Here is a 12,705-nt window from a genome sequence, read left to right as displayed (position 1 = left end):
AAAGGTCGGGTCGGGGTGCTCGACCCGACCCCTCCGACGATCAGGTTAGAGAGAGATGTGGAGGGGATTGTGGATGAGGCAGAAGAAGAGTCTCTCAGTGTTTTCTTGTGTCTGAGTGAGTTTTTTTCCCCCCTTTGGTCTCCGGACCCTCGACTCTTTATAGCTTGGGTCTGATATTACCTGATGTTCCTGTCTGTCTGAGCGAGGTCGTGTCTCTGGCGGGATTTGACATTGCCATTAAGGTCGCGTGGCGGACCATCCTGTCGCAGGGCGTGGGTGCCCTCGATCGTCGCCCCCTGCGTTTGGGTAGACGTGCAGGGTATGGGTGAAGAAGTCGCTCGTCGAGGAGGGGTGGCGTTGGCGATGTCAGGTCGACGTTAATGCCTGTCCGCTCGACTGACGTCGTGGCATGTCGTGTTGTCATTTCTCCCTTAGGGGAGTACCTTTGGTTGTCACACCACGGGGTGGCCGACGTCATGGTCTGCATCCCCGTTGACTTTATGGTGATTCCCCTATCATATACTAATCTAACCAATTAATCATTTGCTATTTTATTTGATTTTTAATCCAATAAATTAACAAACTTATCCAGGCTTGCAAAAGATGAGAGTATTGGATAACTCTTTTAATCGTCAAATTCTTAATTCTTTTTAATATTTTGATTTGATTAATGTTAATTAGTCTTTAAAAAACCTGATTCTTATAAACAGGATGGTGTTTGTGTCATAACATCTTTGTAATCTAGTTAATAAGGATACGATTCACGAAAATAATTTATGAAGGACAAAGTGTAAAAAGGTGAAACCTTTATGTGACCTATCAAGTTAATAAATTGATCCCCTTTTGTACGTAACTATTAAAGCCATGTAATTAAAAGATATGGACAGTATTACCTCTATATTTTTCTTCCTTTTTCTGATCCCCGCGGGCCATAAAAAAAAAAAAGTGAAGCGTGGCGCAACCTGATTCGCCGCTGTCACTGTCTCGTCCGTCCCCGACAACGTCCTGGGATCCATGCGATCGCGTCCGATCCCCACTACCGAAGCCGTCGGTGACCGCACGCACCGAGGTCCTCCCACACGTGCAAGCCCATGTGAACTCCCCGCCGGGTGCTCGCCGAATCCCCCTCCACCGACCCGACGCGACCGACGCCCCACTAGCCTTCGTCCCACTTTCCGCAGCGCATCACCCCGCCTCCGATCTCGACCGTTTGCGGCTCATCCGACGGTTGCTGCGGCTCACGTACGTGTCAGGCCCACGTTCTGCTAACGTGCTCCGCGGTCGTGACCCTGACCTGCCCGCCTTTCCCCTTGGCTATTTAAGCTGGAAGAGCAGTTCGCCGCCTTCCAAGCTCGAGTCCTCCGTTCCGTTCCAGATAAATCCGGTTCGGTTCTTTTTCTCCGTGGGGCTCGACCGCTTCCATCACGCTCTCGGAAGGATGGCGTTCGTCGACGCCGACAAGCTCAGTTACGAGATCTTCTCCGTCCTCGAGAGCAAGTTCCTCTTCGGCCTCGACGACCCCAACAAGCTCTTCTTCCCCACTTCCTCCTACTCCTCAGCTGGCGCCTCCCCCCGGACCGCCGCAGGTGCCCGAGGAAGGATCCGGATCCTGTCCATCGACGGCGGCGGCAGCCCCTCCGATGCCCTCCTCGCCGCGGTTGCCCTCGCCCGGCTCGAGTCCTCCCTCCGTCACCGTTCCGGCGACCCATCCGCCCGCGTTGCCTACATGTTCGACGTCGCGGCCGGCTCCGGCGCCGGCGGCGTCCTCGTCGCGATGCTCTTTACCAGGGACCACGACGGTCGGCCCTTGTTCTCCGCAACCGACGCCCTGCACCTCCTCCTCTCCGAGAGCCGCCGCCGCGGGCGCGGCTTCTCCTCCGGGAGGGGCCTATTCCGTGGGATGTTCCGTCGACCCGGGAGTTTCTTCCGTCGGATCTTCGGCGACGCGACGCTGAGGGACACCGTCAAGCCGGTGCTCATCCCGTGCTACGACCTCGCCGCGGGGGCGCCGTTCCTCTTCTCGCGGGCTGACGCGGTAGAGGCAGACGGGTACGACTTCCGGATGTGGGAAGTGTGCGCGGCCACGTGCGCCGACGCATCCACCGCGGCGGTCGATCTGCGGTCGGTGGACGGGCGGACGCGCGTCACCGCGGTGGGCGGCGGGGTGGCGATGGCCAACCCTGTGGCCGCGGCCATCACGCACGTCCTCCACAACAAGCCGGAGTTCCCGTTCGCGGCCGGGGTGGAAGACCTCATGGTGGTGTCTCTCGGCGCTTCCGCCCCCGCGCCAGCCGCACCGGGTGCCGCTGAGCTCGTCAGGATCGCTGGCGAGGGCTTCGCCGACAGGGTACGGATTCCGGACTCCCCCATCTCCTTTCTCCCCCTAACCAATTGTCGGTAGAAAACGTATCCTGACCGTACATTCTCACAATCATCTATGATCAAATATTTTGACGGTTCAGATTAACTCATCAAAAGCCGTGGCTTTTGTGATCATCGTCGGGTGGATCAAGCGGTGGCGACGACATTCGGACACCGTAGAGCAAGCAATTACCTGCGCATACAGGTAAACCTTCGACTTCCGTGAGCAAACTATACCTACTGTTGGGGTAAACAACTTTATGCCGTGGCCTCGAGATCGACGCGGCTTGTTCTGGGTCCGAATGGCGGGAATCCCCTTGGAGATTCCTCGGAATAGTAGAGGTCGTCGACCCGTTGGTCAATTTGGCCGGGGAGATGGGTCGTCGTTTCCTCCGGGAAAGGGCTCCCCGCCTGTACGTCCGGCGAGACACGCTTCGTCTTCGTTCCTGCACACAGGTCGGGTCGGAAGCTCAGCCCGACCCCTCCGACGGTCAAGTTAGTGATGTGGAGGAGAGTGCTCTCTCATTTTTTCCTTTTCTCCCGTATCTTAGAACGCGAGGGTATTTATAAGGGGTTTGAGTGTTACCGGATGCACCTGCCCACTGGGAGCAGGGTCGTATCCCTTGATGATGTCTGACATTGCTGTTGGCGTGTCGTGAGGAGGCGAGTCTGAGCGGTCGTTGATGGGCCTCGGTTGGCGTTCCAACCCATGCTGGTCAGGCGTTGTCAGCCCGTCAGAGGCGCGGGGCGTCAGCTGATGTCACGGGGGTCTTGTCATAATTATTGCCCTTATCACCTATGATAACGTGGTTATAGCCACAATCGATGGATTGTTCATGGATAGCCTCTGTAGGACACCGCATTCATGTCGGGAAATTGCACGCCAAAGACGACGAGCTCGAAGAGCTCGGTGGAGGCAACAGAACGCGTTCTGTCACAGTGACACGTGGAGTCGCTGCTCTTTAGAGGGTGAGGAAAGATCTCGGAGCGGACCAACGGCGACGAGCTCGACCGATTCGCGGAGGAGCTCGTAAAGGAGGAGGAGTGGAGGAAGAAGGGCCCGATCCCGACGGTGGTGCTAAAGCAAGTGATGACGCCGCGAACGTCGTCGACGACGACCGCGACTACGGTCACCGTTACCATGACTATTTCTACGAGCACGACATCAACATGATGGAGACGGTGGAGTCGAGATAGCTGCTTGTGCATAGACTGTTGTGGGTTCTAAAATGTGTGTTTTCCTTAGTGGAGGGTATGACATGAGAAATCAATTCAAGCTTGAAAATTGTTGGCTAAATTATTAACGCGGTAGAAATGTGAATTTGGATCTCTCATATTAATTGTGTTTGGAATTCAAGATGGACACTATTTTACCTTCGAACTTATGATTCCCAATTATATGTGATCATCTAAATGATTTTTGGAACATAATGGCTTTCTTTGGAAAAAATCAACATATGATAGCATTAAGAAGCAATCTAAAACCCAAGTATAATCGAGCGTTGGAGTCAAAATAGCATTCGTTTGACCAATGTGATGTAGTTGCATTATTGAAGGGTTTAACCTCTGAACTACAATGAGGCTGACTTCTCACTCGAGTTGATGATGAACACATCACTGAGAGTGAAGTGACAAGACTGGTGCAACTCTAGGTTTGGCAAGACGAGCCACGGCCCACTGCATGAGCGCCAAGGAGTTGCTGGCATCTGGAAAGTAGTAGTAACCTTATGCTAAAATAAAGATTCAGTCAGACAATGCTATTACTGTGGGTTAACCTCTTAAAAGAGGTGAAGACAGTGCTATTACTCCCATTGTTAACACAGCTCATGATATGCAATAAAGAATGATGCACATATAACAATGGGAGTTTGCTCAAGAACATTCTTGGTAATTACTTTCTTAACTATATATATATAATGATGTGCAGATGACAATGGGAGGTTGCTGAAGAACTTTCTTGGTAACTTACCTTGAGTCAACTCTGGTCTCTAAGATTCCACAGCTGATACCCACAAGAGTAAGACAAATCTATTTGTGTGATCCAATGCACAAGAAAGGATCTGTACCTCTACTTGTTGGTTTTGTTTCTTCCTATGCTGTGGTAGCATCTCTGGGGATTTGCACTATTGTCCTTGGATGTGTAGTTTAACAGCTTAAGATTTAGTGCCAAAGGCAGGGATAGGGATGAATGCAACCCTTGTCAGTCCCTTCCATAGTGGCTAATCAGAACACTAGTCATTGTTAGATTTTTGATGTTTTTTACATAATAAGTGTCATATTTTAGCAGTGTCTTGTACAATTGTCTTCGTGTCTTGTACAATTGTCTTCTTTGTCTTCATATACAGACATATTTATTTATGACAAAAAAAATACTTTTAGTCTGTCCCTAGTCAATCTGGTGTCAAGATAGGGGTTAGAAGTTCAAGTCCTACGGTAAGAATCTAGCATGCATATTATATAATGTTTGAACGGAAGGAATAAATTTAAAAAAAAATAATCAAGTTCATTTCTAATTTTCTTTAAGAACTTGTACATGGCAATGAGAATTCATAGTCAATCTGGTGTCAAGTTCTTAAAGAAAATTATTTTTTTGTGCCATACCCGATTGACTATGAATTTAAGAAAAAATATTTTTTCTTAAATATTATTTTTTTGCAATGAGAATTCATAGTCAATCGGGTATGACACAAAAAAATAATTTTCTTTAAGAACTTGACACCAGATTGACTATGAATTCTCATTGCCATGTACAAGTTCTTAAAGAAAATTAGAAATGAACTTGATTATTTTTTTTTTTAATTTATTCCTTCCGTTCAAACATTATATAATATGCATGCTAGATTCTTACAGTAGGACTTGAACTTCTAACCCCTATCTTGACACCAGATTGACTAGGGACAGACTAAAAGTATTTTTTTTGTCATAAATAAATGTCTGTATATGAAGACAAAGAAGACAATTGTACAGGACAATGCTAAAATATGACACTTATTATGTAAAAAACATCAAAAATCTAACAATGACTAGTGTTCTGATTAGCCACTATGGAAGGGACTGACAACGCTGTATTGGTGACTCTAACCCGACCCAATCTAAAAAATTCATCAATGCAAACACAGTTCACAGGTTTGTTTCAGCTTTAGGAAATTTCCAAAGAACAGAACTAGTTCAATTATTATAATTTAAAACCGAACTGTACAAACCATATAAAAGAAACTGAAGCCAAAATAAGGTTGTTCAGTTTAGTTGGGTTTATTTTAGTCAGTCTACAATGTACCTTATATCTTTTAGATAATATGCTATATAAAACCATGATAGAAATGAATTATGTTGCACTCATTATTATAGAATATATATTCAGTACATCACACAATATACCTATTACATTTATGAAATTGGAATATACCACTTTTACCTATTTTATTCAATGTTATTTGTGCAGTTTGGTTCAGTTGAACCATTTTCTAAACCAAAAAAGAGAATCAAACCAACAACTTGTCAATCTCGGCTAAGCAAAACAGATCAAGCCCATCACCAAAGAGCTACATAACAGAACCTTATCCGTGCATCCATTTCGTTATTGGTTACCTAGGTGATGTTCAAAACTAATAAAGGAAGTGCAAACGAAATAGTCAAACCAAAAACCCTGAATGAATCAACTAATAAAGGAAGTGCACCCATAAGGTTCACATTTCTACCGCGTTACTAATTTAGCGAACAATTTCCAAGCTTGAATTGATTTCCATGTCATACCCTCCACTAAGGAAAACATACATTTTAGAACCCACAACAGTCTATGCACAAGCAGCTATCTCGACTCCACCGTCTCCATCATGTCGATGTCGTGCTCGTAGAAATAGTCGTGGTAACGGTGACCGTGGTCGCGGTCGTCGCCGACGACGTTCGTGGCGTCATCACTTGCTTTAGCACCACCGTCGAGATCGGGCCCTTCTTCCTCCACTCCTCCTCCTTTACGAGCTCCTTCGAGAACCGGTCGAGCTCGTCGCCGTTGGTCCGCTCTGAGATCTTTCCTCGCCCTCTGAAGAGCAGTGACTCCACGTGTCGCTGTGACAGAACGCGTTTTGCTGCCTCCACCGAGCTCTTCGAGCTCGTCGTCTTTGGCGTGCAATTTCCTGACATGAATGCGGTGTCCTACAGAGGCTATCCATGAACAATCCATCGGTTGTGGCTATAACCACGTTATTATAGGTGATAAGGGCAATAATTATGAGAAGACCCTCGTGATATCAGCTGACGCCCCGCGCCTCTGACGAGCTGACAACGCCCGACCAGCATGGGCTGGAACGCCAACCGAGGCCCATCAACGACCGCTCAGACTCGCCTCCTCACGACACGCCAACAGCAATGTCAGACGTCATCAGGGGATACGACCCTGCTCCCAGTGGGCAGGTGCATCCGGTAACACTCAAACCCCTTATAAATACCGTCGCGTTCTAAGATACGAGAGAAAAGGAAAAAAAAAAAGAGCACTCTTCTCCACATCACTAACTTGATCGTCGGAGGGGGCGGGCCGAGCTTCCGACCCGACCTGTGTGTAGGAATGAAGACGAGGCGTGTTTCGCCGGACGTACAAGCGGGGAGCCCTTTCCCGGAGGAAACGACGACCCCTCTTCCCGGCCAAATTGACCAGCGGATCGGCGACCTCTACTGTTCCGAGGAATCTCCCAGGGGATTCCCGTCATTCGGACCCAGAACAAGCCACGTCGGTCCCGAGGCCACGACATAAAGTTGTTTACCCCAACAGTAGGTATAGTTTGCTCACGGAAGTCGAAGGTTTACCTGTATGCACAGGTAATTGCTTGCTCTACGGTGTCCGAATGCCGTCGCCACCGCTTGATCCACCTGACGATGATCACAAAAGCCACGGCTTTTGATGAGTTAATCTGAACCATCCAAATATTTGATCATAGATGATTGTGAGAATGTACGGTCAGGATACATTTTCTACCGACAATTGGTTAGGGCTAGAAAATGTCTCGAAGAAAGAGGAAAAGAAACTGAAAGCCGCGGGCGGGAGAAAGGAGATGGGGGAGTCTGGAATCCGTACCATGTCGGCGAAGCCCTCGCCAGCGATCCTGACGAGCTCAGCGGCACCCGGTGCGGCTGGCGCGGGGGCGGAAGCGCCGAGAGACACCACCATGAGGTCTTCCACCCCGGCCGCGAACGGGAACTCCGGCTTGTTGTGGAGGACGTGCGTGATGGCCGCGGCCACAGGGTTGGCCATCGCCATCCCGGCGCCCACCGCGGTGACGCGCGTCCGCCCGTCCACCGACCGCCGCGGTGGATGCGTCGGCGCACGTGGCCGCGCACACTTCCCACATCCGGAAGTCGTACCCGTCTGCCTCTACCGCGTCAGCCCGCGAGAAGAGGAATGGCGCCCCCGTGGCGAGGTCGTAGCACGGGATGAGCACCGGCTTGACGGTGTCCCTCAGCGTCGCGTCGTCGAAGATCCGACGGAAGAAACTCCCGGGTCGACGGAACATCCCACGGAATAGGCCCCTCCCGGAGGAGAAGCCGCGCCCGCGGCGGCGGCTCTCGGAGAGGAGGAGGTGCAGGGCGTCGGTTGCGGAGAACAAGGGCCGACCGTCGTGGTCCCTGGTAAAGAGCATCGCGACGAGGACGCCGCCGGCGCCGGAGCCGGCCGCGACGTCGAACATGTAGGCAACGCGAGCGGATGGGTCGCCGGAACGGTGACGGAGGGAGGACTCGAGCCGGGCGAGGGCGACCGCGGCGAGGAGGGCATCGGAGGGGCTGCCGCCGCCGTCGATGGACAGGATCCGGATCCTTCCTCGGGCACCTGCGGCGGTCCGGGGGGAGGCGCCAGCTGAGGAGTAGGAGGAAGTGGGGAAGAAGAGCTTGTTGGGGTCGTCGAGGCCGAAGAGGAACTTGCTCTCGAGGACGGAGAAGATCTCGTAACTGAGCTTGTCGGCGTCGACGAACGCCATCCTTCTGAGAGCGTGATGGAAGCGGTCGAGCCCCACGGAGAAAAAGAACCGAACCGGATTTATCTGGAACGAAACGGAGGACTCGAGCTTGGAAGGCGGCGAACTGCTCTTCCAACTTAAATAGCCAAGGGGAAAGGCGCGCAGGTCAGGGTCACGACCACGGAGCACGTTAGCGGAACATGGGCCTGACCCGTACGTGAGCCGCAGCAACCGTCGGATGAGCCGCAAACGGTCGAGATCGGAGGCGGGGAGATGCGCTGCGGAAAGTGGGACGAAGGCTGGTGAGGCGTGGGTTGCGTCGGGTCGGTGGAGGGGGATTCGGCGACGACTCGGCGGGGAGTTCAGATGGGCTTGCACGTGTGGGAGGACCTCGGTGCGTGCGGTCACCGACGGCTTCGGTACTGGGGGTCGGACGCGATCGCATGGATCCCAGGACGGTGTCGGGGACGGACGAGACAGTGACAGCGGCGAATCAGGTTGCGCCACGCTTCACTTTTTTTTTTTATGGCCCGCGGGGATCAGAAAAAGGAAGAAAAATATAGAGGTAATACTGTCCATATCTTTTAATTACATGGCTTTAATAGTTACGTACAAAAGGGGATCAATTTATTAACTTGATAGGTCACATAAAGGTTTCACCTTTTTAACATAAAGGTTTCACCTTTTTACACTTTGTCCTTCATAAATTATTTTCGTGAATCGTATCCTTATTAACTAGATTACAAAGATGTTATGACACAAACACCATCCTGTTTATAAGAATCAGGTTTTTTAAAGACTAATTAACATTAATCAAATCAAAATATTAAAAAGAATTAAGAATTTGACGATTAAAAGAGTTATCCAATACTCTCATCTTTTGCAAGCCTGGATAAGTTTGATAATTTATTGGGTTAAAAATCAAATAAAATAGCACATGATTAATTGGTTAGATTAGTATATATGATCTAATTAATTCAGTTCCAAACCATAGCTAGTTTTGCTTTAAGTTATGCCTGTATATTTGTTTAGATGATCATTAGAAAATTTTACATAAATTACACTCTATTTACTTGTGGTCCGAATGTGTGCTTAAAGGGAATTTTGCAGCATGATGTATGTATCTGTCTGTAAAAACACGTACCTTGTTGGTATACGTTGTATCAAATTTTCCAATCTTGATCCCAATGTTTGGCATTAATCACGTAAGTTGGTGTTAGGTTTATTCTAATTAGATTGGAAGTTTCTGGGTGCTGGGTAAGTTTCACTTGTTGAGGGATTGACGAGGAGCAAGACAAGAATACGAGATCAATGATATATCTAATTTATCAAATCTTAACGTGGTATGCGTAGTCAAATGATGATTCCATATCATGACAAATCATCTGATTTTATCAACGAATAGTTTTTTCCTGTCTTCTTACCATGCATAAATACTAGGGATAGTTTGATATCAAATATCATGATTCGAGCTTGATGGACTAATTGATTTATCAATTTTGTTTCATCGAAATTGTTGATCAAAATATCTAAGCTTCATTTTTAAAAAGACTTCTTGTTTTATATTGCTTTGATATTGTCAATCAACTTTTTTCATGTGATTCGAGTGTTAGGTTTATGCTGATCAACTAAAGTATCGGAAGGCTCCTCTTGGAGTCCTTGTTTGATGAATGAAGGGTTGGTGCAAAGCATGGTGTAATACAAAAATGGGTACCAACCACTTTATTCCTCCTGGTTTGAAGGACTACTTGTCTTGGCAGCACACGGGGGCATGGACTTGTTATTTAATTCCACAAGATAATGCAGGTATGTTTGTCCTCATTACACGTTGGCCTCTTTATGTTATTGGCTTTTTCTTCCATTGGCTATTCAACCTCTCTTTCTTTGTTTCATAAAAAAGTGGTTTCGTTGTGTACATGTTGACATGAAACCGTGCTTCCTCTTTTGTTCATATATATCATGGTGAAGGGCAGATGTCATTTAAGGTTCTTCCCCGCATTCAATAAAAGCTTAGCTACTCTTTCACGCAAAGGTCGGTGTTGAGCATTACTAGTGTACTTCGATAAGGAAGGAAGTCTTACGACTTGCACTGATAGCAGCTGAGCCAGTAAAGTGATAGAAAGTAATGTTTAGTATTGAGTTGAGTGTATAATTAAATAAACTCATAATTATGAGGGGTTTATTTTGCAGCACTAAGTTAGGTTCTTTTTGAGGGGTAAGTATAAGCATTACTATATTGCTCAAGAGTGAGTGAGAAGAAAAAACAGAACTTTTCGTATGGTAAACTTTATAGGAACATAGATTGACAGTTGATAGTACAGATTAAGAGAGCGTAGGTTGATCCTCCTATATTCTGCACTGATCGGGATCTTATCTACTGGATTCCTCATAAGTTTTTAGTTGGTTTAAAATTTTATTATTATCGACTTATCAATTATCCAATTAGATGAAAATTAAGGAGGTTTGGGGCATGAGGGTTATATGTGGAGGTAAGCTGATATAAATTGTGTATAATTCTTGAGAAAAAAAGGGAAGCAAGTTCTAGTAATTAAGAATGCTTTATTACACTTATACTTTATCTCCACTTTCAACAACTCGTGCAATCTTGTTGAGATGCCATCTTTTCTTTCTTGACATGAAAGATTCAAGTATATAGTCCACAGAAACGACAAAAGGTACAAGAACAATTCGATTACTTTGTGCAACATAGTGATGAAAAAAATTACTTTCCAGTTGATCCCAGGTGTACCTTAATAGATGCCGATATTATTCTAAATTTTGTTACATCTTGTATTCTTAAAAGAGATAATTTTAATCATATTTTTTCTTATTAATGTATCTAATAATATTTTTTGTATGGATTGTGAAGTTTTTGATATATGAGGTAAATAAATACATGGATTTTTGTGTTTTTCTTTTCAATAAATAAAGTACAGTTTTCAGGCCTAGTATTTCTACACAGCTCCGTCGTGAGCGGGTCTTTGCTGGAAGGACTCCGGGATTGTTATCATATCCCGGAGGGCTATATCCTCTGTGCCCCCGAGTCGGGGCAACGGGCGTACGATCCCGTCCCGAAGGGCTTCGCCCTATCCCTTGACGCCCTGGAAGCGGGCTTGCGCTTTCCTCTCCATCCACTCATCGTATCTTGCCTGTCCTTTTGGCGGATCTCGCCATCTCAGGTGACGCCGAACTCTTGGCGTTACCTAGTGGCATTCCTAGGGGAATGTCATTATGCCGGCATCGCCCCTACCCTCGATCTCTTTCTCTCTTGTTACCGTCTTTGCAAGAGCTTGGGGGGCTACTTCCTGTCGGCTCGAACGGGCTTTCGCGTCGGGGGTGCCCCTTCCAACAACAAGGGATGGAAGGGGAGGTTTTTCTATATTAGCCGTGAGCAGGACTGGGGCTTCGGAGTCCGATGGTCCGCGCGAGCGATTGATAACACCACCCCCTGTTTGGGCGATGCGGAGCGCCAAGCTCTGGGGAGGCTGAGAGAGATCCTCCCTAAGTCGCAGGCCATTCGGACCATGACCGAACAGTGGCTGGTCGAGGCGGGCCTTAGCCCGGTGCCTCTGGGTACGTTTAATGGCGCTTGGATTGGGGTTTTGGCGTGGCTGATTCTTGGTACTAACCCGTTCCATCTTTTGCAGAAATGGTGAAGCTCCGATCGTTCCTGGAGGTTCAGGCGCCGCAACCTCCTTTCCCTACTCCGTCTGGCGACCCGGCACCTTCTCTCCCGACTCAGCCAGACGACCCGCAGCCCGGTACAGAGGCCGCCCCACTGGAGGTCGAGGCTGAGCGTCCTTCGAAGAGGGCGAAGACAACCCCGTCGAGGGGTCCTGAGGCGGGCCCCCGCCGCAGCGGGGTCGGATCTAGCCGACGGCCATCTGGGAAAGGCCCGCGCCCCGTCTCCGTGCGCGACCTGTGCCGACTCTCAACCGGAGACGGGGAGCCGTTCCTGACACGGCTGGCAAGCGAGATCCCGCTTGCTAGTCATAGGTGCCCAGCAAGCCAATCACGTGAGTGATGGCACGTGTGATTTGATACAGAATCTTTTTGCTTATTATATTTTGGCGTATATCACTTTATAACTATTGCATAAATGCATATATATATTGTGATGTCCTTGGATTTGTGCAATGGGAATCGGATCGTGATGAGATCACGATAATGAGATCGATTCACCTTTAAACACATATCCTAAATAATCCCGGTCATAGGTTACTCGAGAGGGACATCGTGATAACCGGATAGACTGGTGTGCTGTATACCCGTCCATATGATGGATGCAGCTGGTCTCATAGCTGCTCGTGTAGGGACACTAGGGATACAGTACATGTGCTCATTGGAGAATGAGTTCACTGATTGATCCGCTTACGGAATGCTGGATGGTTGATGATGC

At 48.2% G+C, this 12,705-nt stretch overlaps 2 protein-coding genes across 2 annotated transcripts; one reads left to right on the top strand and one right to left on the bottom strand.

The window, feature by feature from the left end:
* The first annotated feature begins 958 nt into the window (after positions 1 to 958).
* LOC135648610 (patatin-like protein 3) lies at positions 959 to 4,231 on the top strand. Its single transcript, XM_065166448.1, has 3 exons — positions 959 to 2,347; positions 2,463 to 2,566; positions 3,215 to 4,231. The coding sequence occupies exons 1-3, from the start codon at positions 1,439 to 1,441 to the stop codon at positions 3,393 to 3,395; spliced, it is 1,194 nt and encodes a 397-aa protein (XP_065022520.1). The 5' UTR covers positions 959 to 1,438; the 3' UTR covers positions 3,396 to 4,231.
* A 1,357-nt stretch (positions 4,232 to 5,588) lies between these two features.
* LOC108952019 (patatin-like protein 3) lies at positions 5,589 to 8,423 on the bottom strand. Its single transcript, XM_065167787.1, has 2 exons — positions 7,430 to 8,423; positions 5,589 to 7,224 (listed from the first exon to the last, which is right to left on the bottom strand). Exon 1 carries the CDS (start codon positions 8,325 to 8,327, stop codon positions 7,467 to 7,469), a length of 861 nt encoding a protein of 286 aa, XP_065023859.1. The 5' UTR covers positions 8,328 to 8,423; the 3' UTR covers positions 5,589 to 7,224; positions 7,430 to 7,466.
* Positions 8,424 to 12,705: the final 4,282 nt, after the last annotated feature.

This window comes from Musa acuminata, chromosome BXJ3-9 (assembly GCF_036884655.1).
Source record: "Musa acuminata AAA Group cultivar baxijiao chromosome BXJ3-9, Cavendish_Baxijiao_AAA, whole genome shotgun sequence".
Taxonomy (NCBI): Eukaryota; Viridiplantae; Streptophyta; class Magnoliopsida; order Zingiberales; family Musaceae; genus Musa; species Musa acuminata.
The sequence above is the reverse complement of the archived record's forward strand: the minus strand, read 5'-3'. Positions and strand labels throughout refer to the sequence as shown.

Coding starts and splice junctions, on each gene's coding strand:
- LOC108952019 (XM_065167787.1), bottom strand. CDS start 8,327: ATGGCGTTCGTCGACGCCGACAAGCTCAGTTACGAGATCTTCTCCGTC.
- LOC135648610 (XM_065166448.1), top strand. CDS start 1,439: ATGGCGTTCGTCGACGCCGACAAGCTCAGTTACGAGATCTTCTCCGTC. Junction 2,348..2,462: donor GCGAGGGCTTCGCCGACAGG/GTACGGATTCCG, acceptor TTGACGGTTCAG/ATTAACTCATCAAAAGCCGT. Junction 2,567..3,214: donor GCAATTACCTGCGCATACAG/GTAAACCTTCGA, acceptor TAGCCTCTGTAG/GACACCGCATTCATGTCGGG.